Raw genomic sequence first — 24617 nt, 5'->3', positions numbered from 1 at the left:
GCAGAACACGGTGATCAGAGGTCTTAGCAGAGGTGATGGCTGCTCGTGGGGAAGAATTACCCGATGGCGGGGCTAGAGTTCGATCTCCCCGTGCAGACTCAGCCCTACAAACTGCATTCCAGCCGATGCGACTGCCTATCAGAACGCGGGCACTGGAGCCTTTGCCTTCTTGGAAGGTCGCCGACCTGGCACAGGTAAAATCATGTTTAACCAAGGATAACAATGAGACAGTATTAAACCATAACAAAAGTAAAGATCGTGGAAATAGATATTAGACTCACCGGTCAAAGGCTTAGGACCAAACCGCTTGTTAAAGGCCATCCAATCGCGAATCCCCATGGTATGTGGCAAAACACGAGTCACCAAGTCCTCGATGTCAGGAACCAAGAGAGGCAAACGCTTACCAGCTGAAAGTAGAAAGACGAGCGAGTTAGAAACAAAAAAGAATGAGATTCAAAAATACACGACGAGCCGCAAAAAGCCATTACGGTTGAAGTTCTACTGCTCGGGGAACCCGGTTGGATCTGCCACCATGTGCTCAGTCCTATCAAAGAAGTAATTGCACCAGAACTGGCGGTTCACCTTATAATTCATCCTCGTCACCAATCCTTTGGTCCCGCGGTGATGGAGATGAATCAGCGTGCCCCTGTAGAAACTAGGCGAGAAGAGATGCAGCAGATGACGAATGGAGACTTCGCAACCGGCCAACTTGGCAAATTTTTCCAGCATAAAAAAAGCTTTATATAGGTAAGAGGAAAGTTGTGCCGGGCAGACGCCGTAAAAGCGGCAGAACTCCTCAGCGAGTAGGGGAAGAGGAAGAGAATAACCCACCAAAAATGGGTATTAGTAGAATGCACAATACCCAGGTCGGTGAACTTGTATCGAATCATCTCCGCCGGAATAATATCGACATGAGAAGGAATACGGAATTCGGACTGCAGTTCAGATATCTCCTTCGACCCCATGGATGATAAAACCTGCTCAGGAGCGGGGGCAGGCTCTTTGTGAAAGTCATTCCTGACCGACGGGTTCCGAGGAATTATCTCTCTCACGGTGGGAAAACCATTGTCCTCCGCAACTGTGGGTTCGCCACTACTGGTAGGCATAGCCACCGATAAAGGGGTGGCATCAGAAACTGTATCAGAAGAGTGAGGAGAGTTTCTCATTTTTGCGAGAGACGTGTGCACAAATGAACCGAAAGTAGGGTATCGATGGAAAGTGTTCGATCAACGGGAAAGTTGGAACTAAAAAGCAGAGGTAAATCGGAAACTAGGGTTAGAAAAGAGGTAGAAGACCAAGCAAGAATGCCAAAGGAGTACAAAATTTTGAAAATTCTCATTTTTGAATCTCCTTCCCTTATTTATAAGGCATTGTGACGCTATCGATGCAAAAAGATTGTCACCGATGCTGAGATTGAAGTAGCAGAGGTATTGGAAACGACGCATTGCATCGGGAAGACGCGTAATGATGACGCGCGTGGTCATGATGTCACCCTACATTAGTCACGCCAACCACAGCCTTTTAGGCGATCTTTCATCGACACGACCTCGATCGATTTAGCCCATCCACGACGGCAGAGTACTTTGTGATTAGATACGGTTAAATCCGCTCATCGAGGACCCCCGAGAGGACGACCTCAATAAGCGGAGGGACTAACTGTAAGGGTCAAAATTAGACCCGGTTTAATGAATGCAAATGGACGGGATAAGGTCGAGGCTGAAACCGAGTATGGTTCAGCGGCGAGGAGTCGCCTAAAAGGAGAGACCGGCGCCGAGGTCAAGTAGAGAGCAAACGGATGTAGCAGTTATAATGTTCCTAAGGTTGCGAGCGGGAATATTCTATTGAATATTCCCCCCATTTTGTACTTTTTTAGGGTTTTCTAAGGAGATCCCTTATAAATAGGAAGAGAGAGGAAACAAAAGGGGGAGTTGAAACTTCTGTAAAAGAACATCCTGTAAAAGAGTTGACTATCAAGAATATATAAAAAGTTTATCTTGTCTCTTCTGTTTGATTCCATCATACAACATTCTTCCTTAGTTCACAAGATCCGAGGGCATATTGTTCACTACTACTATACATTGTCACACGTTGTCTCTGAAGAAGGAATCATCCACCTCATCCAACATTTGGGTGATTTATTACTTCTTATTACATTAAATGTCATTTATCATATTCATTGCATACATTCATTCTCATATTTATATCTAATCATTGAGTATTAACTCAGCGTTTATCGATCTGAACACGGTCTATACCGTCTAAGTTGTTGAATCTCGGGTCTAGGATTTATTACTTTTAATTTGGATTCACCCTTATCGATTCATTAAATTGGTTTAACCAAAAAGAGTTTAACACGTTTTGGGTCAAACAATATTTGCACTGAAAAAGGGTTTGTGAAATATTAGAAAGGCATGGTCATGACTACAGCCGCCTCTAACATGAAGTCTTCGAGAAAAAAACCATCAATTCTCCAAGAATTAATTTTTGATTTATTTTCATGGCTTCATGTCAAGTCCTTAATGCGTTTCAAATGCATTTCAAAAAGTTTTAGCTCCCTTGAATAGGATTCACATTTCATGGATATTCATCAATGTCACTCTAGGAATCGAACTAAATTGCTTGCGCACGAAACCGATCCTTTTACCGAAAGGGACTTTTTTTACATTATAGAGCAAAATGACGACGGAAAAGCCTCCCTTGTACATATTGAGGATTATTTTCAAGGGCTCTACAGTAGTGGTAGGATAAAGAATGACTTTGTGGAGTGTGTTAATGGTGTGTTCTGCTTCTGGGCGACGACACAAAAACACGTTGCAATTTGCAATCGGAAAAAAAGATCTTCCGTACATAGGGAATCCTTTTTCGTGTCACTACTCATTAGGTTTTGAACCAAAAGAACGGATTTATAAAGTTCTTTTCACGAGAATTAAATATTTGATAGGCAGTTCAAAAATAGCAAGATATTGGGTTTTCACTTTAGGGATAGAGAAATCATGGAATGAGATTGAAAGTATTCCCGAAATTTTTCGAGCATGAAGAGTTTGCATTCATGGAGTTATTTATCTGTTGAATGGTGTACAACACAAGCAAAATATAGTTGCATTTGATGTGAAAGCCAAAAGTTTCATAACTATTACACTATGGAAGGAAAATTTTATTTTGTGTCTCATACAACTTACATTAATTGTATGAGACATCTTTTTTGTTTTACAGTTTTGTGGATCCAGATTTTTGTAGATCCAGAAGTGTAAGATTGGGGTCCACCAATTTATGAGATAAAAAGGAGCCTCACACAACTAATGTCAGTTGTGTGAGGCGCATAATAAAACTTCTGTGGAAGGAAAAAAGGAAAATTTTATTTTATGTCTCATACAACTTACATTAATTGTATGAGACATCTTTTTTGTCTCACAGTTTTGTGGACCCAGATTTTTGTGGACCCAGAAGGGTAAGATTGGGGTCCACCAATTTGTGAGACAAAAAGGAGCCTCACACAACTAATGTCAGTTGTGTGAGGCGCATAATAAAACTTCTCTTGCAAGCTTTACATCACTACCATTCTTATTATGACTTGATAGAAGTGAAAGGTAAATTAGCCGTCCTTGAAAATACGATAATTAGCGGAGAAATAAATTTATGAATTTTAGGGAAGGGTCAACATGAAGGGTGGGAGAGGCATATCATTATAGGCTTTCCGATTGTTTCTAAAGAAATGGAACGTCCTAGGGTGCATTTTTCATCCTAAGTGACGTATAGGGAGGAGTATGACAAATTCTCTTATTTATATTATGACATCACAAGAAAAAGTTGAAAAAAATATGTAATTCAGGAATTTTGTGAAAAGCGTAAGTTTTGAGGCATTTATAGTTGGGTAGAGAGCCTCTTCCCATTACAAAAAAAAAAATGCAATGCTCATCAACAAGTTCAAACTGTGAGGGCATTTTCTCTGGTGCTCTTGTCGAGGTGGATTTGAAACTTACAACCCTTGATTAGTTTTTAGTTGTCTCAGTTATTTCGTGCGTTTCAAAAAGATTGTCTTACTTTGATCTAGCACTAACTTAATAAATACTCCCTCCGATTTAAAATAAATAATTTTTTGACATTTTTCTTATGGTCCAAAATAAGTGATTTTTCCAGATTTCAAGAATGAATTAATTATTTTTTCCTACATTGTCCTTGGAGTAAATAGTGTTGGAATATGTATTAGGAGTGTTTATGTGAGATAGTAAAGGTTAATATGGTCAATTCTATTGCTAATTAATTTTAAAAGGGGAATTTCTTAATCTGTGTGAAAACATCCAAAAAATCACTTATTTTGGACCGGAGGGAGTAAGAAAAGGCTTTCGACATATGTGATCTTAAATAAGCCATAACATATTTATGGCTATAAAACTTTTGAAACCTGTGGTCTAAAACCTGTCATATCACTTATTTGGCTATAAATGTTTTTCATTACGGAAATTTTGAAAGGTGTTAATCTTTTTGAAACAGACTGTTAATAAGAAAATAGTATCAATCTTTTCTAAACAGAGGGAATATTCAAAAGGAGAGGGAGAGAAACACATGACTATAAGAAAATTCAAAACCTTCAAAGTTGATAGCACGTAGAATAAAGAGAGATTTTCATAAAGCACTATCTTTTAGTGGTAATTAGCTATCTATAGATACCATTTGCTATATTGCGGATTGTAGATACGGTTTCTGTTGTTATAAGATGTATTAGATGTATTTAAGCTACTGTATTCATGAATACAGTAGCAAAAATAGGCGTGAATCAGGGAAGTCCAACTAATCAATTGTTGTATTCGAGTGTATTCGACTGTATTCATGGCGTGAAACATGGGATTACAGCTGGACTGATTATTGTATTCGACTGTATTCACGGTGTGAAACGGGGAATTACACTGTTTTTAAACAGAAAGTGAATCAATTAACATAATAGACTCCTAATATAACTCAACAAAATCAATTATAACACACAAATTTTGTATTTCCAGTTATAAAAAAGATTCTCAACCGAAAAATACCCAAAAAACATAGCAATCTTCAGAGAAATTATATAATACATATGAATACATAAATTATATTAATTAAAAAAACATATGAATACATTCATGGCATATAGCGAGACAGTGAATACAATAAAATACATAGAATACAGCGGGATACATTGAAATACAATGAAAAAAAGACAGTGAATACAATGAAACACATGGGATACAGCGAGATACATTCCATTACAATGAAAAAAAAGACAATGAATACAACGAAATACATAAAAATACATTGAAATATATTAACAGAAAATCAAGTTGCTCAGCCCCAAACTCCGTCGTCTTTGTTCAAGAACAAACCCTAATTTCCGGCGAGTATATAGTTAAAATTACATCACAAGAAAAAGTTGTAAAAAAATGTGTAATTCAGGGATTTTCTGAAAAGCATAAGTTTGGAGGCATTTATAGTTGGGTAGAGAGCCTCTTCCTATTGCAAAAAAAAATGCAATGCTCATCAACAAGTTTAAACTACGAGGGCATTTTCTCTGGTGCTCTTGTAGAGGTGGACTCGCGGTTTGAAGGTGGCGGGCACATGAGCGGGCTACTTAACTAGTGCTTTATTGGACTTTTGTTTTCAAGGATTCGGACAAAATATATGATCATTTTTAATATATATGCACATATATATCTAAAAAATTATATGATCGTTTTCTATATATATGCACATATATATCTAAAAAATTTATCGTGGTTAACGGGATCCAATAGCCCCTGTTCTCTGCACATAAATTTGTTAGCTCTTCTATTTGTCTTTGACTCTTTTCTTGCTTGCTTGTTTGTTTGTTTTTCTTTAAATAATGTTATATAGAGTTCCGATATTTTACAAGACCTGAAAAATTGTGGAAACAAATCAAGCACCTTAAATCTGATGTCTCTTTCACAAAGGCAAAGAGAAAAATGTTTATTTATTTCTTGCAATTACAAAAGTGATAAGGAAATAGGCATGGCCGGGCTTTTGTAGGATAGGAGTTGGTCTGTGACGTGTTGGGTTTTGGATGTGTTTAATTAATATATTAAATACTTAAAAGAGGGTGAATGGGAAATGGAGGGAAATAAAATTTTTGAGTGAAATTTTAAGTTCCCCCCTTGGCAAATGGGCATTGTCCCATATTGGAAGAGGAAGAGGTTTTTTATGGGTATATAAGCAATTGCTCTTCTTCTAGCTCTTAAAGAGTTGAGAAGAAGGCAAGCCTCGCGCCGTCGTCGTCGTCGCTCGGCTCGGCTTCGGCTTCCGCTTCGGCTTCGGTCAAACGATTGATTGATTAACTTTTTGGACCAAATTTATTTGTTAATAGTAAAATATTAACAGAAATGTTATTAAATATTTGTTTTAATAACAAAATATTAATATTAAATATTAATATTAAATCCAATCCGTTTTTCTTGGTAACAGAAAAGTAACTACCCTCTTCAATTTTCCCTCTTTATTTTCCCTCTTTATTATTGAGTAAATGGCCATTTATGTAATGGCATTTATGCTGTGGGCGTTTTGCATAAACAGCCATTCTGAAGAGTTGCACCCTCTTCAGATTTCAGCCTAACTTTGGCTATAAATACAACACTATTCTGCTCAGAATTTCACTACGATTTTCTGAGTTTCTTCTCCTTCTTCTGCATACTTTTAGCATCAAACAAAGCAAAAAGTAAGTGTGATTTGCTACCGAACTTTGTGTTCGCTGAAACACTGGGGTTTGAAGTACCACTACACCAGTGTGTAATTCGTTCTATCCTGGGAGGAAATAATCCATAACCTTGGGTACTAGGAGCGGATTAAATTCCTTAAGGAAACACTGTGAATTCAGTGGGCTCGAATTGGTTTATGTCATTTCTGTTTATGTTCATTTCTGTTTATACTCATTTATATTTCCAGAATTATTTTACAAATACAGTCTACTAACAAGCTTAAGGAATTTAATTTGATTTCTGTATTTGTACTTACTGTTTCTGGAAGAGTAAAACCTTTGTGGTTTTGTACTCTATTAAAATCTACGTGATTTTAACGTTTGTGTCATTCTTTTACAGAAATGACTAATGAAAATGAGAACCAAGCTGTTCCAATGGTGACTGCCAATGCCTCAACAAGTCGAACGACACCGGCAGCATTGGCACCGGCGGAGAAACCCGGAAAATTTTCCGGGACTGATTTCAAGCGCTGGCAGCAAAAGATGTTCTTCTATTTGACTACTCTAAGTCTCCAGAAGTTCATCAAGGAAGATGTTCCTGTGCTGTCCGACGAAACTCCAAAAACTGAACGCTTTCTCGTGATTGAGGCGTGGAAGCATTCAGATTTTTTGTGCAAGAATTATATTCTAAGCGGGCTGGAGGATGCTTTGTATAACGTCTACAGTGGCGTGGAAACGTCAAAGGAACTGTGGACTGCACTTGAAAAGAAATACAAAACCGAAGATGCCGGGTTGAAAAAGTTTGTTGCTGCAAAGTTTTTGGACTACAAAATGGTAGATAGCAAGTCTGTTATTACCCAAGTCCAGGAATTGCAAGTGATTATTCACGATCTCCTTGCTGAAGGTATAGCTCAAATTAATATTGATGTTGAAAGTAGTAATCTTGGTATTTTTTACTAATAGANAAAAATGTTCCAAATCACATAGTCATTGTTTGCTTATATGTGGATGATATGCTCATAATGAGTAATGATATTGCCAATATAAATGCTACTAAGCGTATGCTAACTAGCAAGTTTGATATGAAAGACTTGGGAGTTGCTGATTTAATTCTGGGAATTAAGATCCATAAGACTTCTCAAGGTCTAGCATTGTCACAATCTCATTATATTAAGACAGTACTTGAAAAATTCAAGCACTTGGGCTTTAAAGTTGCAAAGACTCCAATTGATGTGAATCTTGCATTAGCAAAGAACAAAGGCCAGAGCATATCACAATTGGATTATGCTCGTGTGTTGGGTTGCTTAATGTACATCATGAATTGTACACGACCAGATATAGCTGCTATAAGTAAATTGAGTCGATATACGAGCAATCAAGGCCAATCTCATTGGATGGCCATGAAACGAGTTTTGGGGTATTTAGTACATACCCAGGACTTTGCTTTGCACTATAATAAATATCCTGCGGTCATTGAGGGATACTGTGATGCAAATTGGATCACCGGATCAACTGATTCCAAGTCCACAAGTGGATATGTAATCACTATTGGTGGAGGAGCGGTATCTTGGAAGTCATCCAAACAAACTTGTATTGCCCGCTCTACAATGGAGGCTGAGTTCATAGCCTTGGATAAAGCCGGTGAAGAAGCTGAATGGCTCCGAAATTTCTTGGAAGATATTCCATTTTGGCCCAAACCGTTGGCACCAATATGCATACATTGTGATAGTCAAGCGGAAATTGGAAGGGCTGGGAGCGTTATGTATAACGGTAAGTCTCGCCATATACGACGAAGACATAAAACCGTTAGACAATTACTCTCTAGAGGAATTATCACGATTGACTATGTAAAGTCAAGTGATAATGTGTCGGATCCACTTACAAAAGGCCTAACTAGAGAGGTAGTTGAGAAGTCATCAAGGGGAATGGGACTGTGGCCAAGAACAAGTCATAGTGGCGGTAACTCTACCTAGAAGACTGGAGATCCCAAGATCTAGGTTCAATGAGATCAAACAAAGTCATTTATTACGGTTCAACATTGTCAACTAAACTTTTGGTCCATTCTCGTGATGAGACAATGTTCAGTACCAAGGATAAAGCATTAAGGCTTTTTAATGATTTCTAAATTTGATACGGGGTATATCAAATAGTGTATCTACGGGATGACACGTTTAGGAATCACCTATGTAAGTGTGAAGTGTTAGCCGCTTCAAGGAGAACATTGTAAGGCCAGTTCTCTACGCACTTATGAAACCAGGCGGTGTTCATGACTGAAAAGAACACAACAATGAGAACCAAAGACGGTTAAGGGTTGGTTGTGTGACTTGTGGTTGTCTAGGTATACACTAAAGTTCGACGGTTCAAAGATATCAAATCTACCGATTGATCGAGTATATCCGACATAAGTTCACTACGGAAAGTTCAAAGGGAAACCTACTTATCCAGATACAATTAATCCTTACTTGCGAATCACACAGTTTTTCATGCATACTTCCGTGATATAGCCATTCCCCATTCATGTGGGGGATTGTTGGATTTTGGATGTGTTTAATTAATATATTAAATACTTAAAAGAGGGTGAATGGAAAATGGAGGGAAATAAAATTTTTGAGTGAAATTTTAAGTTTCCCCCCTTGGCAAATGGGCATTGTCCCATATTGGAAGAGGAAGAGGTTTTTTATGGGTATATAAGCAATTGCTCTTCTTCTAGCTCTTAAAGAGTTGAGAAGAAGGCAAGCCTCGCGCCGTCGTCGTCGTCGCTCGCTCGGCTCGGCTTCGGCTTCGGCTACGGCTACGGCTACGGCTACGGCTACGGCTTCGGATTCGAATTCGGATTCGGATTCGGATTCGGATTCGGATTTGGATTTGGATTTGGATTTGGATTTGGATTTGGTCAAATGATCGATTGATTGATTAACTTTTTGGACCAAATTTATTTGTTAATAGTAAAATATTAACAGAAATGTTATTAAATATTTGTTTTAATAACAAAATATTAATATTAAATATTAATATTAAATCCAATCCGTTTTTCTTGGTAACAGAAAAGTAACTACCCTCTTCAATTTTTCCTCTTTATTTTCCCTCTTTATTAGTGAGTAAATGGTGGCATTTATGCTGTGGGCGTTTTGCATAAACAGCCATTCTGAAGAGTTGCACCCTCTTCAGATTTCAGCCTAACTTTGGCTATAAATACAACACTATTCTGCTCAGAATTTCACTACGATTTTCTGAATTTCTTCTCCTTCTTCTGCATACTTTTAGCATCAAACAAAGCAAAAAGTAAGTGTGATTTGCTACCGAACTTTGTGTTCGCTGAAACACTAGGGTTTGAAGTACCACTACACCAGTGTGTAATTCGTTCTATCCTGGGAGGAAATAATCCATAACCTTGGGTACTAGGAGGGGATTAAATTCCTTAAGGAAACACTGTGAATTCAGTGGGCTCGAATTGGTTTTATGTCATTTCTGTTTATGTTCATTTCTGTTTATACTCATTTATATTTCCAGAATTATTTTACAAATACAGTCTACTAACATGACGTACTGCCATTTAGGTTCGTCTAAAACTCTGAATTCTACGTAGAAGGAAAATTTACATGGTAAAACTAACTTATACATTATATTTATGCCAAATAAACTGTTTATTCGATAAAAGGCAATTGCTTAAAGCTGAATCTGATCACAAGCTCAGTAGATGCCTTGTTAATCCTTAGAAATAAAACTTTGGCTTTTCTTTTTCTTTTTTTTCTTTTTTGTTATGACTGCTATTCTACTAGGACAGTTCTCCAACAAAAAAAAACACCCTAATTATGAGTTAAATACCTAAATTAAGATGGAAAAGGCAAATTATGCTGTAAGAGTTCAATACTGATACTACCTTAGTTACAATGTGCAACGCTCTCTAGCTAAACAGCTTTGACTTGGTCTTTTTGTAACATTTTTGAATACTTAGAACTTCAGTAATTGCTATATATATCCATACACTATTTGGGAAACCAATTATTCAAAATACCACCTAAAGTTCCAGCAAATACTTGGTTTTGATGGCAATAGCTCTGTTACTTCCCATTCTCAAGAATGATTTAACATAACTCGATTGATTAAGTCAAACAAGTCATAGTAAGCACTATCAGCCTCATACATTAAAACTTATTAAAGTATAGCTATGAACGATAAATACAGTATTAATGTTTTGATGTGTCACGTAATTTCCACTTGTTTTATCAAGTTAATCAAGGCCCTAGGGTAGCTTAGCTTCTTTTTTCTTTTTCGGTTCAAATCGTTATATTCCCATCTAAGCATTTACATCCTCCAATTCTGTGAGCATATGATTGAAATCTTCTCATTCACAAGTTGTCACATTTAGATCCAGGAACAGAAGACAAGTAAACACTTCAAAGAGCACAAATATGAAGAAAAAAAAAATTTTGGAGTACAAGCCTACCAAAAGACTGTACACAATTCAAAATCCAAATTTAAAGATAGTAAAGAGCTGTCTCCCAAAACCAAATTCCACAAACCCTCAAAAAGAAATAAAGAGATATTTTCAACATAATATTCCAAAAAGATGAATTAGAAAAGAATGTGAGTTGAGCTTTCAGCTCCTGATGTGCCTGACCTTGTGCCAACCCTTCTTGCAAGATTCTCCAACAATCTTCACTCCTTTCTTGAAAAGAGTCTTCAATTCTTTTGCTCTCTCCTTCACTTGCTTCTCAAATCCACCCATTTTCCTCTTTCTGTTAAAATTTTGCAGAGAAAAAAGAGCGACAGTATACAACTTCAAGAATATAATAACCTTTCAAGCAGAATGGAAAAGTATGCTAAGAAGATAAGGTTTTTAAAGGAGCTGGGGCTTGGGGTGGGGTCTAGTCCTATATGCTTAGTGGAATCCAACGCATGATCAGAATATACACGTTGCTGCTTATCATTTCTTGATTACGGGGATAAGCGAATGGGGTTTCAACGTGTGTGAGCTGTCAATCTTACTACTACTACTTGGGATTTTTGAATACTAGTACGTCTTAACGGAAACTGTGGTCCCAATGATTATTGACCGCTGTCTAGGCCTTCCAATGTGTTCGCGGGTATGACAGCATTTTTCACTATTCAATTTCTTAAAATGTTATATTAATATTATAGCTAATTAAATTCAGTATAGTTCGACTTTTCTTCTTTCTGTTTCGGTTTATTCGATCTGGTAACTTTAATTTATTCGACTCGAATATCAATTAGTGTATAAAGTTATAGACTGTAATATTCTTAACTAAGATACACACAAATACAAAAATAAAAATATTACAATATAATAAAAAAAAAAGATGGAAACCAAAAATGCTAAACCTATACGGGAGAAAGATTGAAACATAAGTAGGCAATCAAACAAAAAAGGGACAGAAAAGTATAGTGGTGGGAAAAAATGGTGGTAAAGGTTAAAGAAAACTATAAAAATAACGGAAACCAAAATTTAGAACTTTAACATTTATTATATTTTAACATTTTTTACATCGTCAGTTACTTATTAAATAATATTTAAATAAAGATCATTATTTTTGTTTTATTCCAAAAAGAGCACATTCATTTACAATTACAGCATTTTTTTTTAAAATCATGTACGTTTAGTACTCTTCAAATTTTTAAACATAGTCCACAATTTAAGGATTTAATTTTGAACCATATTAATTTGTCCATATTTCTCTCCCATCATTAATATATACTTGCCTTTTTTATGAAAGTTCCCCCTCTTATGTCACGACCTGGATTCCCACCCTCGGGAGTCGTGATGACGCCTACTAGTACGAGCTAGGCAAGCCAATTAATTTTACAATTTACCCTCTTTACTCATTCTATATTCATAAGCAATTTTAATAATAATAATAATAATAATAACATTTAAACAGTGGGATTTAACATAAGCGGAAGAAAGAAGCCATAAGCTATCTGAACGCGAATTTCTAATACAACTGTTTGAACCTCGACTACCCAGAACTGGTGTCACAGTATCACAGACGGTCTAAGAATACTACAAATAAAGGTCTAAAGGAAATAAATACAACACTATCTCTGGAAAAGCATGAAAGAAACAGGAATAGTAGCTAGAAGGAGACGCCAAGGCTTGCGGACGCCTGCAGGACTGCCTCGGGTCGCCTGATGAGCAAGAATCAGCAATCCCACTGCGGTCCGAAGTCTACAACACTAGGGTCTGCACAAAAGAGTGCAGAGTGTAGTATCAGCACAACGGACCCCATGTGCTGGTAAGTACCTAGCCTAACCTCGGCGAAGTAGTGACGAGGCTAGGACTAGACCACCAAATAAACCTGTGCAGTTATATAATATACAACAGAAAGTAAAGCAGGAATAAACAAGTAAAGATGGGAGGGGAAAACATGCTTCGGGGAATAACAGTTAAAAACGGAATATCAAGAGAACTATAAAGGAATCAAAATTCAACCACTAACAAGAATAAGAAAAATAAAGGCAGATTTCACTGTCAGTACACATCTCGTTGCAGGCGTGCAACCCGATCCCATTTCCTGTATCTTGTGGCAGGCGTGCCACCCGCTCCCATTTTCTTATATCTCGTGGTAGGCGTACCACCCGCTCCCATTTTATTATATCTCGTGGCAGGCGTACCACCCGCTCCCATTCATTATATCTCGTGGTAGGCGTACCACCCGCTCCCATTTTATTATATATCTCGTGGTAGGCGTACCACCCGCTCCCATTTCAGTATATCTTGTGGTAGGCGTACCACTTGCTCCCATTTTATTATATCTTGTGGTAGGCGTACCATCCGCTCCCATTTCATTATATTAACAGTTCTTTCAAATAAAATTACTCCAACAATGCAACAATTAATACGAATTCATAAGACAACAAAGTACACAATAATTATGATCCACTGAGGAAAAACAAATAATGACAAGTAGCAATTAATTATGGACTTTAAGAAGCAAATAGGCAATTTAATATTTAGTATGCTAAATGTCAAGTAGCAATTAAGTCACATAAACATGTAGCAATTATAGCATAAATTCAAGGCATAATGTTGCGCAAGGATACCTTGATCCAATAATAACAAGTAACACAATAAAGGAAAATGCCAACATAAAGAATTACAGTAATAGTGGAAATAAGACAATTAATGCACTTGAACTGATAACAACAAGAAATTATAACAAACGGAAATAAGTGCACGGCATCACCCTTCGTGCTTTAACACTCTCTCACCAAAACCATACACGGCATCACCCTTCGTGCTTTACACTCTTCCTCACCCAAGCAACAATTACAAGGCAATTAGAGCAAAGGAATCAATGACATCACCATAAAGTCAAGTAACAACAGAAAATCAGTAAAATAAACGTAAAGAACAACATAACTCAATTATCAGCAAGAATCAGGGAACTCAAGGACAAGTGCACGGCATCACCCTTCGTGCTTTTACTCTCGTCCTCACCATAAGAATCAATGTAATAGGCACGGAATGGTACATCGTGCGGCACGGCATCACCCTTCGTGCTTTACACTCTTTCACCATGAAATCAATATAATAGGCACAGAATGGTACATCGTGCGGCACGGCATCACCCTTCGTGCTTTACACTCTTTCCTCACGAAACAAACAATGCACGGTATCACCCTTCGTGCTTTAACTCTCTTCCTCACCCAAACAACAATCACAAACAATAGGGCAAGGGAATAAATAAAATTATAATAAAGATCCCGGTAAGGGAGCAACAATTCAACAAATAAATCCCGGCAAGGGAATAACATCAGTAATATCAACATCCCGGCAAGGGAGATAACCAATAAATCAACATAGCCCGGCAAGGGTATCAACATAATAACTTCTTTTCTTTCTCACTTTTTACTTCACAATTCACTTCATAACTCGAGCCAATGCTCTAGAGATTCAATTATCACTTACACTTTCACAATTCGTTACACAACTTGAGCCAACACTCCTTAAATGTTCATAGGTCACAATTCCTTCCACAACTTTACATAACATATAGAGTCCATCACCAAGACATGAAAGATATAACGAAGTCATGAAAATCATAATATAAGACCCACGGGCATGCTAGACACCAACGTATAGATACCCGTCACCATGCCTATACGTCGTACTCAATAATTACTACATAGCAAATAGGACTCAACTCCTATTCCCTCAAGCTAAGGTTAGACCAAACACTTACCTCGATGCCTTGAACACAACTCAAGTCTCAATTATAGCTTTGCCCCTTGATTCCACCGCCAATTCGCTCGTATCTAATTACAAATTACTTAATTACATCAATAAACGCTAAATGAATCAACCCCAATGCATGAAAATGAGTTTTTCAAAGTTTTACCCAAAAAGTTAAAATCGCCCTCGGGCCCACGTGGTCAAAACCCGAGGTTCGAACCAAAACCCGATTACCCATTCCCACATGAACTCAAATATATAATTTATTTTGAAATCAGACCTCAAATCGAGGTCCAAATCCCCAATTTTTGAAAACCTAGGTTCTACCCAAAACACCCAATTTCCCCCATGAAAATCTTTGATTTTAGGTTGAAATCATGTTAAAAGATGTTAATGATTGAAAGAAATGAGTAAAAACTAACTTACAATAGATTTGGAAGAAGACTTGTTCTTGAAAAATCGCCCAAAGGAGTTGTGTTTTGAAAAAGATGTGAAAAATAACTTAAAACCGGCTAAGTACAAAATTGCAGGTCTCAGATGTGGGAATTCCGAAAAAAGTTTGGAAAATGCGAACCCGAAAATTGCGAAAAAAGTTTGGGAAATGCGAACAAGCCTGGGAATTGCGAAAAATATTTGGGAAATGCGAACCTGGGAATTGCGAAGAAAGTTTGGGAAATGCGAACGAGCCTGGTAATTGCGAAAAATGTTTGGGAAATGCGAACTTGGTAATTGCGAAGAAAGTTTGGGAAATGCGAAGTCTGCAGGCCTGCAATTCCTTAAGTCCAAAATTTCACCCCGTGGCCTATCCAAAACTCACCCGAGCCCTCGAGGCTCCAAACCAAATATACACACAACCTCAAAAATATCCTACGGACTTATTCGTATACTCAAATCACCAAAATAACATCATGAACATCGAATTAAACCTCAAGACCAATGAAATTTCTCAAAACTTCTTTAAACATCAAATTTGCATTTAAGGTCCGAATCACGTCAAATGATATCCGTTTTTCATCAAATTTCACAGAAACATCTTAAATCATATACAAGACCTGTACCGGGCGCCGGAACCAAAATACGGGCCCGATACCATCATGTTCTAATCAAATTTCATTTCAAATTTTCTTAAACAATTTCAGAAACACAATTTCCTTTAAAAATTCATTTCTCGGGCTCGGGACCTCAAAATTCGATTCCGGGCATACGCCCAAGTCCCATATTTTCCTACGGACCCTCCGGGACCGTCAAATGACGAGTCCATGTCCGTTTACCCAAAACGTTGACCGAAGTCAAATTAACTCATTTTATAGCCAAATTTTATCATTTTTCACAGATTTTCATATTTAATCTTTCCGGCTACGCGCCCGGACTACGCACGCAAATTGAGGTGACTCTAAACAAGGTTTTCAAGGCCTCAGAAACACAGATTTTAATTTAAAGCAAGTGATGACCCTTTTGAGTCATCACATCTTAGGACCCCCTTTTTCATTATTATATCAAACAAAGTCTAAGCTAGTGTTTGGCCATAGATCCCAAATTTATTTTGAAAAATCTTATTTGGGTGAAGTTTGGTTTGAAGATGAAAATGTGTTTGGACATACGTTTTCAAAATATATTTTCCAACTTTATTTTGGAAAAACATGTATATAATTCCCTAGTTTTGGAATTTTGGCCCAAAATCAGCTCAATAGCTGATTTTGGAATTTGGGATTTGGGATTTGGGATTTGGCATTTGGCCAAAATATGGGCAAAATTTTATGGCCAAACATGAGTTTTGAAAATAAATTCCAAATTTATTTTGGCAAAACTTATGGCCAAATAAGTAAATTCACATTTTTATTCCATGTTTGGAGGTGTATATATACATATATGATATATTTTTTACAATGTAATTGTAAATATATACATATGTAATGAATATATTATGTATATTTTCCTATACTGAACTCGTTGTATGTCTATGCAACGTATAATTTTGTATGCATAACGTATAAACAAATATATATATATATATATATTTAATATATGTATTATGTATATTTAATGTATAATTATAAATACTTGATGTGATCAATATATAGTTTAAGTATATTTGACATTTGAAACATATACTCTGTATATATATGTGATATATTTTTAATTTATATTTGATGTACATTATGTACAAACAATAACATATAAGTGTATAAATATACTATTGGGATATTGAAACAAACACATTTACTATGGAAATAACTTTAAGTTTACATATCCATGAAATACTTATAATATTTCATTAATCCAATTATATTTTTATCACTATATACGAAAATAACAACTAAAAAATATAAAATAAGTGCTACTTTCCTTTGGAATATTCGTACATATATGCTTTTTGGTTGTGACATTGATTTTAGAATAGAGATGTGTGTTGAAGGTAATTAAATGGGTTGTATAATCTGATTAAACGTTTTGGTAGAGATGAGTATTAATAGGACTAATTTCGGTAATTAATAGGACTGATTTTCGGTCCTTTGTTTTATTAGAATCTGTTCACACATGTGGAAACTTGATTTTCGTTCCAGCATTATATGTTTTGGTCAGGACTGTAATTAATTAGGTGCTAGTTTGTTAATTACTAATTCATGCTAGGATTCTGAAATTTTTTCTTGAATACTGCCTAATTATGTTTTTATTTTATAATCAGTAATATGTGTATTGTGTAATTTAGTATATATTTCGGTACGGTATCGATATTTAGATATTTTATTTTAAAATATCGAATACCATACCTAATACCAAATTTTTAAAAGAACTTAAACCAAATATCAAAATATTGAATAACAACTACCAAAATTTTCAATTTCGGTACGATAATTCGATATTTACGAAGTTATACACAACCCTACTTTGGACCATGTTGTTTATACTAAATCATAGGCGTAAATAAATAAACTTATATCCGTTAATTATGAGTAATTATAGTACATGTTTTTCTCTAATAAAATCACTTAATTGTTTGCCAGCATAAACCAGCAAGACATGTCGTTTACATCTGTGCAGTTTGAATCGGCTGAACATGCTTGTCTGTCCATTTCTATACAGCTTGCAAATAATTCTTTTAAGTTGGCTCTTTTTTCCCTAAAAAGAAATGATTTCTAGAGCCAACGGCTGGGAACCCAATCATACCATTTTTCACTTTCCCAACTCCTGGTCCCTTTTGCTTCTACTATATTCAATTGCCACTTTTCATGTATTTATAGTGACCCCAGTAGACAAATTCCTTACTCCCTCCGGTTCACAATAAGTGACCAGTTTATTTTTTTATTTTAGTTCAAAATAAGTGTCCAATTATGTAATCAAGAAAAAGTTCAATTTGTTTTTATTCTTTTACCCTTATGTGCATATCCCTAAAAAGTTTTCTCACTCCTTACTATAAATATGTGACCAATATTTAATAAGGGTAGTTTTAGTCATACTAGGTATTTTTATATAGGATTTCTTAATGGGCGTGCTAAAAAGAAACTGATCACTTATTGTGAACCGGATGGAGTAAAAGACTTCCAAAGAGCAATGATTCTTTTCTAATCAAATCCCACCTGCCAAATACTGAATAACAACTAAAAAAGAGCAGCGGCATTCCGTATTCATGCAGGGTTCCGAAAAAGAGCGCACGCCAAGAGACGTAATGCGTACAATTTACTCTAATTCAAGTATTCCCTCCGGTTCACAATAAGTGTCCAATTTGCTTTTTCATTTTAGTTCAAAATAAGTGTCCAGTTATGTAATCAAGAAAGAATTCAATTTGTTTTTACAAAATAACCCTTATGTACATATCCCTAAAAAGTTTTCTTACTCCTCGCATTAAATGTTTAATTAGGGGTAGTTTAGTCATAGTAGGTATTTTTGTATAGAATTTAATATTTTTTTAATAGAAATACTAAAAGCAAATTGGACACTTATTGTGAACCAGAGGGAGTATTAGTAACTCCTTCCACGGCTCGAAATATATGCTTTCCTTTAACGTTATCCTCTTCACAAGTTAGTCACATAGAAGCTCTCCATTTGTCGTATTCAATTGCTATGATGTCTGGATCCTTCAAAATGCCACATTTTCTGTATTTGAAGCGACATATTTATTGAAAAACTCAAGCAATGTAGGCCAAAATAGTTTATCAAAATCTAATAAGCTAAATGCATTTGCTTCCTGAATACGAATTCTCAAATCAAGGCATTCAGTTCTTTGTAAAGAAGAAGCGAAAGAGATATTACTAGCGTTCTTACAATGTTATTAGTAAGCACATTGAAGGGGAGCTTGTAGCAATAATAAAGTTGTCTCCGTGTAACCTATAGGTCACCAGTTCGAGTTGTGAAAGCAGCCACTAATGCTTACATTAGGGTAGGATGTCTACATCACCGTAGGGGTGCAACCCTTCCCCGGACCCTGCGTGAATAGAAGATGCTTATTGCACCGGGCTACCCTTTTTATTAGTAAGAACATTGTAAAGAAAGATTTATCTTTGCTCTCAAAAACCAACTACTCATGATGCATATGTTATTAGTAAGGTTAATGCATTGTACAATGAATGAATTATAATAGAAGACCTTAAGTCTCCACTCCAGCAGTAACAACATCCAAGAATTAAACCTATGATGAACAACTGTATGAAATTTTCAGCAGAAAAGTGAGCTGCACTAAAAATAACTGAGCTAACAATGACTGCTTGCTGCCATTTCATTGTAGAGGAAAGAGCAGTCAAGAAGAACCCTCTGTAGACAATTTCTTCTAGCAAAGGGGTGATGACACAGTAAACCAGGATGCATGATGTTATCGATACTGGACCACTCGAAAGAATTTCCTTCAAGATTGGATTGTTGACTTCCTGCAAAGTTCATCAAACAATGGTCACTTAATCACACCACCGATATTCTAGATTTATTACATCATACAGCAAAGAACAAGAAGTCAAAAGTGAGATAGCATTAAGAATATAGACAAGAAAATGCATCTGTGCATGCACCTTGACTTTATCTTCCGTTCTAGTTCTAACTAGAACAACAACAAACACAGTGTAATCCCACAAGTGGGGTCTGGGGAGGGTAACGTGTAGGCAGACCTTACCCTTACCTTGAGAAGTTAGAAAGGCTGTTTCCGATAGACTCTAGCCTCAAGGAAAGATGAAAACCGTTCTAGTTCCAACTAAACCAATATAAGAGGCAAGAAACTCATTCAAATACATGTATATTTTTTAGGCATGTCCGTTTCTCAACTTCAACTAACTTTTCTGGTGCTTTAGTTTTGCATACCTCTATTTCAAAACATATGCTTTAGCTTCCTCAACAGTCATTCAACTAAAGCTTGAATAAATTCCCGTGTAGAGCCCACAAGAATCAAGTGCAGGGAAATCCTTCCCCCCAATTTTACTGTCTAAACATGCCGACATGTCAAATACAATTCAGTAGTCTAAAAGTAAGGCAACTAAAGCCAAAGTAGCAAGTGTATTCAAAGAGCACGACACAAGTTGGGTCTCATAAAGAGTAAGAAGCATGCAGAGACGTTTATCACTAAGGAAAGTAACTTCAGTCTTAAAGATTTGCACTACCTGCCAAACTCTGGGTTAAAACTTTCAAAACCACAGTAAGAATATGAGGTTGTTTAATTACACAGGTTACTTGCAAGAGAGTATTCTGAATTTTCCGTATGATCTAATTATCATGATAAAGTGACGCGGAATGATGAATCACGATTTTTGTCCTCTTTCTTTTCTTCTCCATCTTTTATTTCAAGGTGAGTTAATGCACGAAACATTTCAACTTTCAATTTGATATTGCATCTGAAAAAGGAAATGGAAACAGATTACCTTGGTCCCTATCAACCAGTCAGCAATAATTGATGTGGTGAAAACCAACAGAACCAGGAATCCAAAGCCAAGAGCTGACGCAAATAACCAGTTCCTTTCTTTTGCTGATTGCTTCTCTTGAAAGAAATCGCGAAGCTTGTATTGGGGCTTCCCAGGACATCTTAAAAGAAGCAGAACGCCAATAAGCTCTAACATCTGAAGTACAACTAAGGACAATGCCTGTGTTGGAAAGGCAAGGTATGTTTATAACGTGTGAGCTAAGCCAAAAACCAAGTAAATATACCATCAAATTGATTAAAATTACAAGTTAATGGACTATTTGCTAGTTCAGAAAAGTCGACGTTTTGAAATGCTACCCAAGTTTGATATACTTCACTTTGAGTTCCCCAAATTTGATCCGATCGGATTTATATCTAACGTAAAAATTTCTGTGCACAACAAGGAACTGAAAGATGCCTGATCTTTTTACTTTGAGCTACTCACAAGAAGCAAAAGAAAACACGAGAATTTATGCTTATTTCCCTTGAACTTAATCAAAATTCATCAAACCAGCCCACAGAACTAGAACCGAATATTCTATAATGTTACAGATAAATCTTACTCACCTCGGTCTGTGGATCAAGAGCTGAACAATGCAATATACTGTTAACAGCAGACAAGCCGCCAAAACTCAAAGGAACGTGCACAGTGAAAAGGTAGAAAGCCATACTGCTCCACAAACTCCCCCCATCACAAGGATTATCTGATTTAAGGACCGAGAAGCCCTGTTAAGTTGAAAACATATATGAATGACAGTTTTGTACAGATTTTGGAATAGAAAACTGAGTGCAAGCTTTGATTTATCACTAACCATTTCAGGACTATCCATTATCATGTTCATTAATCACAGCTATTTTTTCGAACTTAAATATACAAGTAGGGGTGTTCATAAAAACCCGAAAAACCGAACCAAACCGAAAACCAAACCAAACTGACCAAAAAACCCGATACTTCTTAGGTTTGGTTTGGTTTTGGTTTTGAATTTTATAAACCGATCAAATTTGGTTTGGTTTTACTAAAAAAATAACCCAAAAAAACCGAACCAAACCGACTATTAGGTAGCTATTTAAATTTATCATTACACCTATATATATGTATATTTTTATATAAAGTTTCTAAAATTTTATGGTACATATTAGTCATTTATATTTTTAGTCTAGTTCTTCGCTATTTAATAATATAATTTTTTATCTTTACATTCTAATTTGATTGGTAGTTTTCTTTTTTCTAAGTACAAGAATTTATATCGTGTTAAAAATAATCGCTTTTTTAATTGAGTAGTTAAATTATTCATCATTATTTGATTCAATAATCATCATTATATCTTGATAAATGATAGATTTCTCAAAGAGCAATTGATTTGATAGTGTTATGTTGAAAATGTAGTCGCCGAAATAAGTGTTTGGTAGTGTATGTCTCATACTTAAGAAAAAAAACGATAAATAATCGAAAAAACCGAAAACCTGATAAAACCCAACAAAAACCGAATCGATAAAAAACCGACTTAATTGGTTTGGTTTGGTTCCAATATTTGAAAAACCGACTTACTTGGTTTGGTTTCTTTTTAGGGAAAAACCGACCCAAACCGAACCATGAACCCCCTATATACAAGTTAATTGTTTTTCAAGAATGTTTGATTGGGTTTTCAGTCATGTTAACCCACATATTGGAGAATCCTTTTCCAACTTGACTCAATTTATTAGTTACCCGGTAGAACCTAAATTTACATGAAATGCGCTGACTAACTCAAAAGCTCAAAATGTCAAATGCCCACATCATGGAGTACTGAGAACCCAATTGATCAGCTTAACACACTCCATTATTCACTTTCTTCCCTATTCTTGCAGGTTACCTCTCTCTCTCTCTCTATGGCGTACGGAATAGCTTGCACATGTCTCGACTAACCACCTGGTAGCCTATCAAGTCCGCCAACATAGGTTGCCAGGGTAATCCGACCCACAAAAGATGAACGGATGGATTAGAACCTGAGACCTCTTTACTCCCACGCCTCAACCACTAGCCCATCCCCCTCGAGATTATATTCAGTTCAAACATAATTTATCTTATGGCTTTAACACTTAGGTCCTGATTGGGGTTTACTGTCGTTTTGGAGTTTTGATCTTTCCAAAATTGTGAGCATCAAACAATTTGCCACGATGAATCAATGATAACTCCATGTCATCTGTTATGCAAATTAGCTTTCTGCTTCCTGTTCCAAAGACAGTCTTTTATTTCAAGTTACCTATTTTTGGACAACAAATTGCAGCAATTTGGTCCATAGTCTGTCCACACTTCTTTTGTGGTTCTATTATAGCCTTCTATGTTTGTTCCTGTTTAGCAACAGAAAAAATCCTAAATCTTTGTATTATGAAATAAGGCGGCTCTAAGAAAAATTAAATGCGAGTACCCGAGGCACCTTATCCTCTCATTTCGTTGGTGCTCATTCTCTTTAGGCTGAAGTGTTCGGTACAAATCCTCCATAGGAAGTTAGGAACCCCAGGTAGTTAGAGTCTGGTCCATCCCTTTCCTCACTAATGACTTAATAATAACATGTCAAAATGCTCAAGTTATTCTGAAGTTTCATCACACTTCATTAAGGGTAGATGGTCTTAAAACAAATCACAAGTTTCTCAGCAACTATGCAGCTGCAGAGCTCCAAACTACTCATCTTACTCTATATACTTCTGCCGCCTACAGTTCTAAAGCGAGACAATGGGTTCAAGTGAACCTATTGTTTTCAGCTCAAGTCACATAAACACATGGAAAAAAAAGTAGGCAGATTTTCAATAGATTGGATGAACTCGTAAACTCAAAATCCTAAATAAGCCTCTACTCCACCTCTTTTCACTTCTAATTCATCTAATTAAGCTACTAGATTTAAATTGTAACACCCTATGCACTAATAGATAGTAAAGAAACTGCCCTAGCCATTTTCATTGTTTATTGGGCTTTCCCTTGTCTTTTGTACTTCAAGACTCAAAAATGACCAAAAAAATTATACATAGAAATCTCAATTTGCCAATTAACTCAAAGACAGTAACCATCGTACATAAGATGTTCTCTGTTTACCATCGAAATTACAAAGCTTTCTCTTCTAGTATCAATTTTCTTTAGCTCTGTTTAACTCAACAATGGACAAAATTCTGTAAGGCAAAAAAGTTCTGAAGTTTTTTGAGTACCTCGGAAACATTTTGGGTGTCGTTGTTTTTTAAGCAACGATACCTGGGATAAGTTCTTGTGCGAAAGAACTTGGAAGGGTATAAATGGTAGTGAAAATCTTGGCTCAACTTCACGGGCGAAAGACACATAATAGGTGAACGGACCACTAACCCGCTCATGTTTCCCACACCAATTTGAGGGTAGAGACTAGCGGCGTCGCGCGGTGGCTGGGTTAGGCCAGAGAATGGCCGTCAACCCTTGTCGCGAAGCTGAATAAATGGTCTTGAAAAAGGAAAATATTTTCGAGCAAACCAGAAAATCATGTTGGCGAAATATATAAACGCCCCCCCTTAATGTTGTACTCACCAATCACACAAACAGCTCAACTGTCCCAATTATCAATTACCCACTTTATTTTAGACCAAAGTAAGACCTCTTGAACCCTCGTGCTGACATGGCAAAGTGTATGCATTATATATATGTAAAATCCTTAAAATCAAGCTTTTTAAAAATAAAAGAAAAATTACTTTATGTGGTCCCCACTTACTCTCATTTCACCGTTCTCCTCCTCCAAAATTTTCACCTTCAAACAATTTCCAATTTCCAATTTTCATGGCAGCCCAAATAGCAAGCCAATACAGGAAAAATTGGTACTTCAAATTTTGTGATTATGTCTCATTTCAACCTCAAACACCCGCTACCATCTCCA

General features: G+C 36.3%; 1 protein-coding gene across 1 annotated transcript; it reads right to left on the bottom strand.

Annotated features, from left to right (window-relative positions):
* Positions 1-19375: 19375 nt before the first annotated feature.
* Positions 19376-24229, bottom strand: LOC109217419. Its single transcript, XM_019381658.1, has 4 exons — positions 23929-24229; positions 21316-21474; positions 20711-20929; positions 19376-19732 (listed from the first exon to the last, which is right to left on the bottom strand). Exons 1-4 carry the CDS (start codon positions 24085-24087, stop codon positions 19391-19393), a joined length of 879 nt encoding a protein of 292 aa, XP_019237203.1. The 5' UTR covers positions 24088-24229; the 3' UTR covers positions 19376-19390.
* Between the last annotated feature and the right edge of the window lie 388 nt (positions 24230-24617).

This window comes from Nicotiana attenuata, unplaced genomic scaffold (genome assembly GCF_001879085.1).
Source record: "Nicotiana attenuata strain UT unplaced genomic scaffold, NIATTr2, whole genome shotgun sequence".
In the NCBI taxonomy this organism is placed as follows: domain Eukaryota; kingdom Viridiplantae; phylum Streptophyta; class Magnoliopsida; order Solanales; family Solanaceae; genus Nicotiana; species Nicotiana attenuata.
Note: the sequence above shows the minus strand (reverse complement) of the source record. Positions and strands in the feature narration are given on the sequence as shown.

Coding starts and splice junctions, on each gene's coding strand:
- LOC109217419 (XM_019381658.1), bottom strand. CDS start 24,087: ATGAGCGGGTTAGTGGTCCGTTCACCTATTATGTGTCTTTCGCCCGTG. Junction 21,475..23,928: donor ACACCCAAAATGTTTCCGAG/GTACTCAAAAAA, acceptor TCAACTTAACAG/GGCTTCTCGGTCCTTAAATC. Junction 20,930..21,315: donor CTCTTGATCCACAGACCGAG/GTGAGTAAGATT, acceptor TTTCCAACACAG/GCATTGTCCTTAGTTGTACT.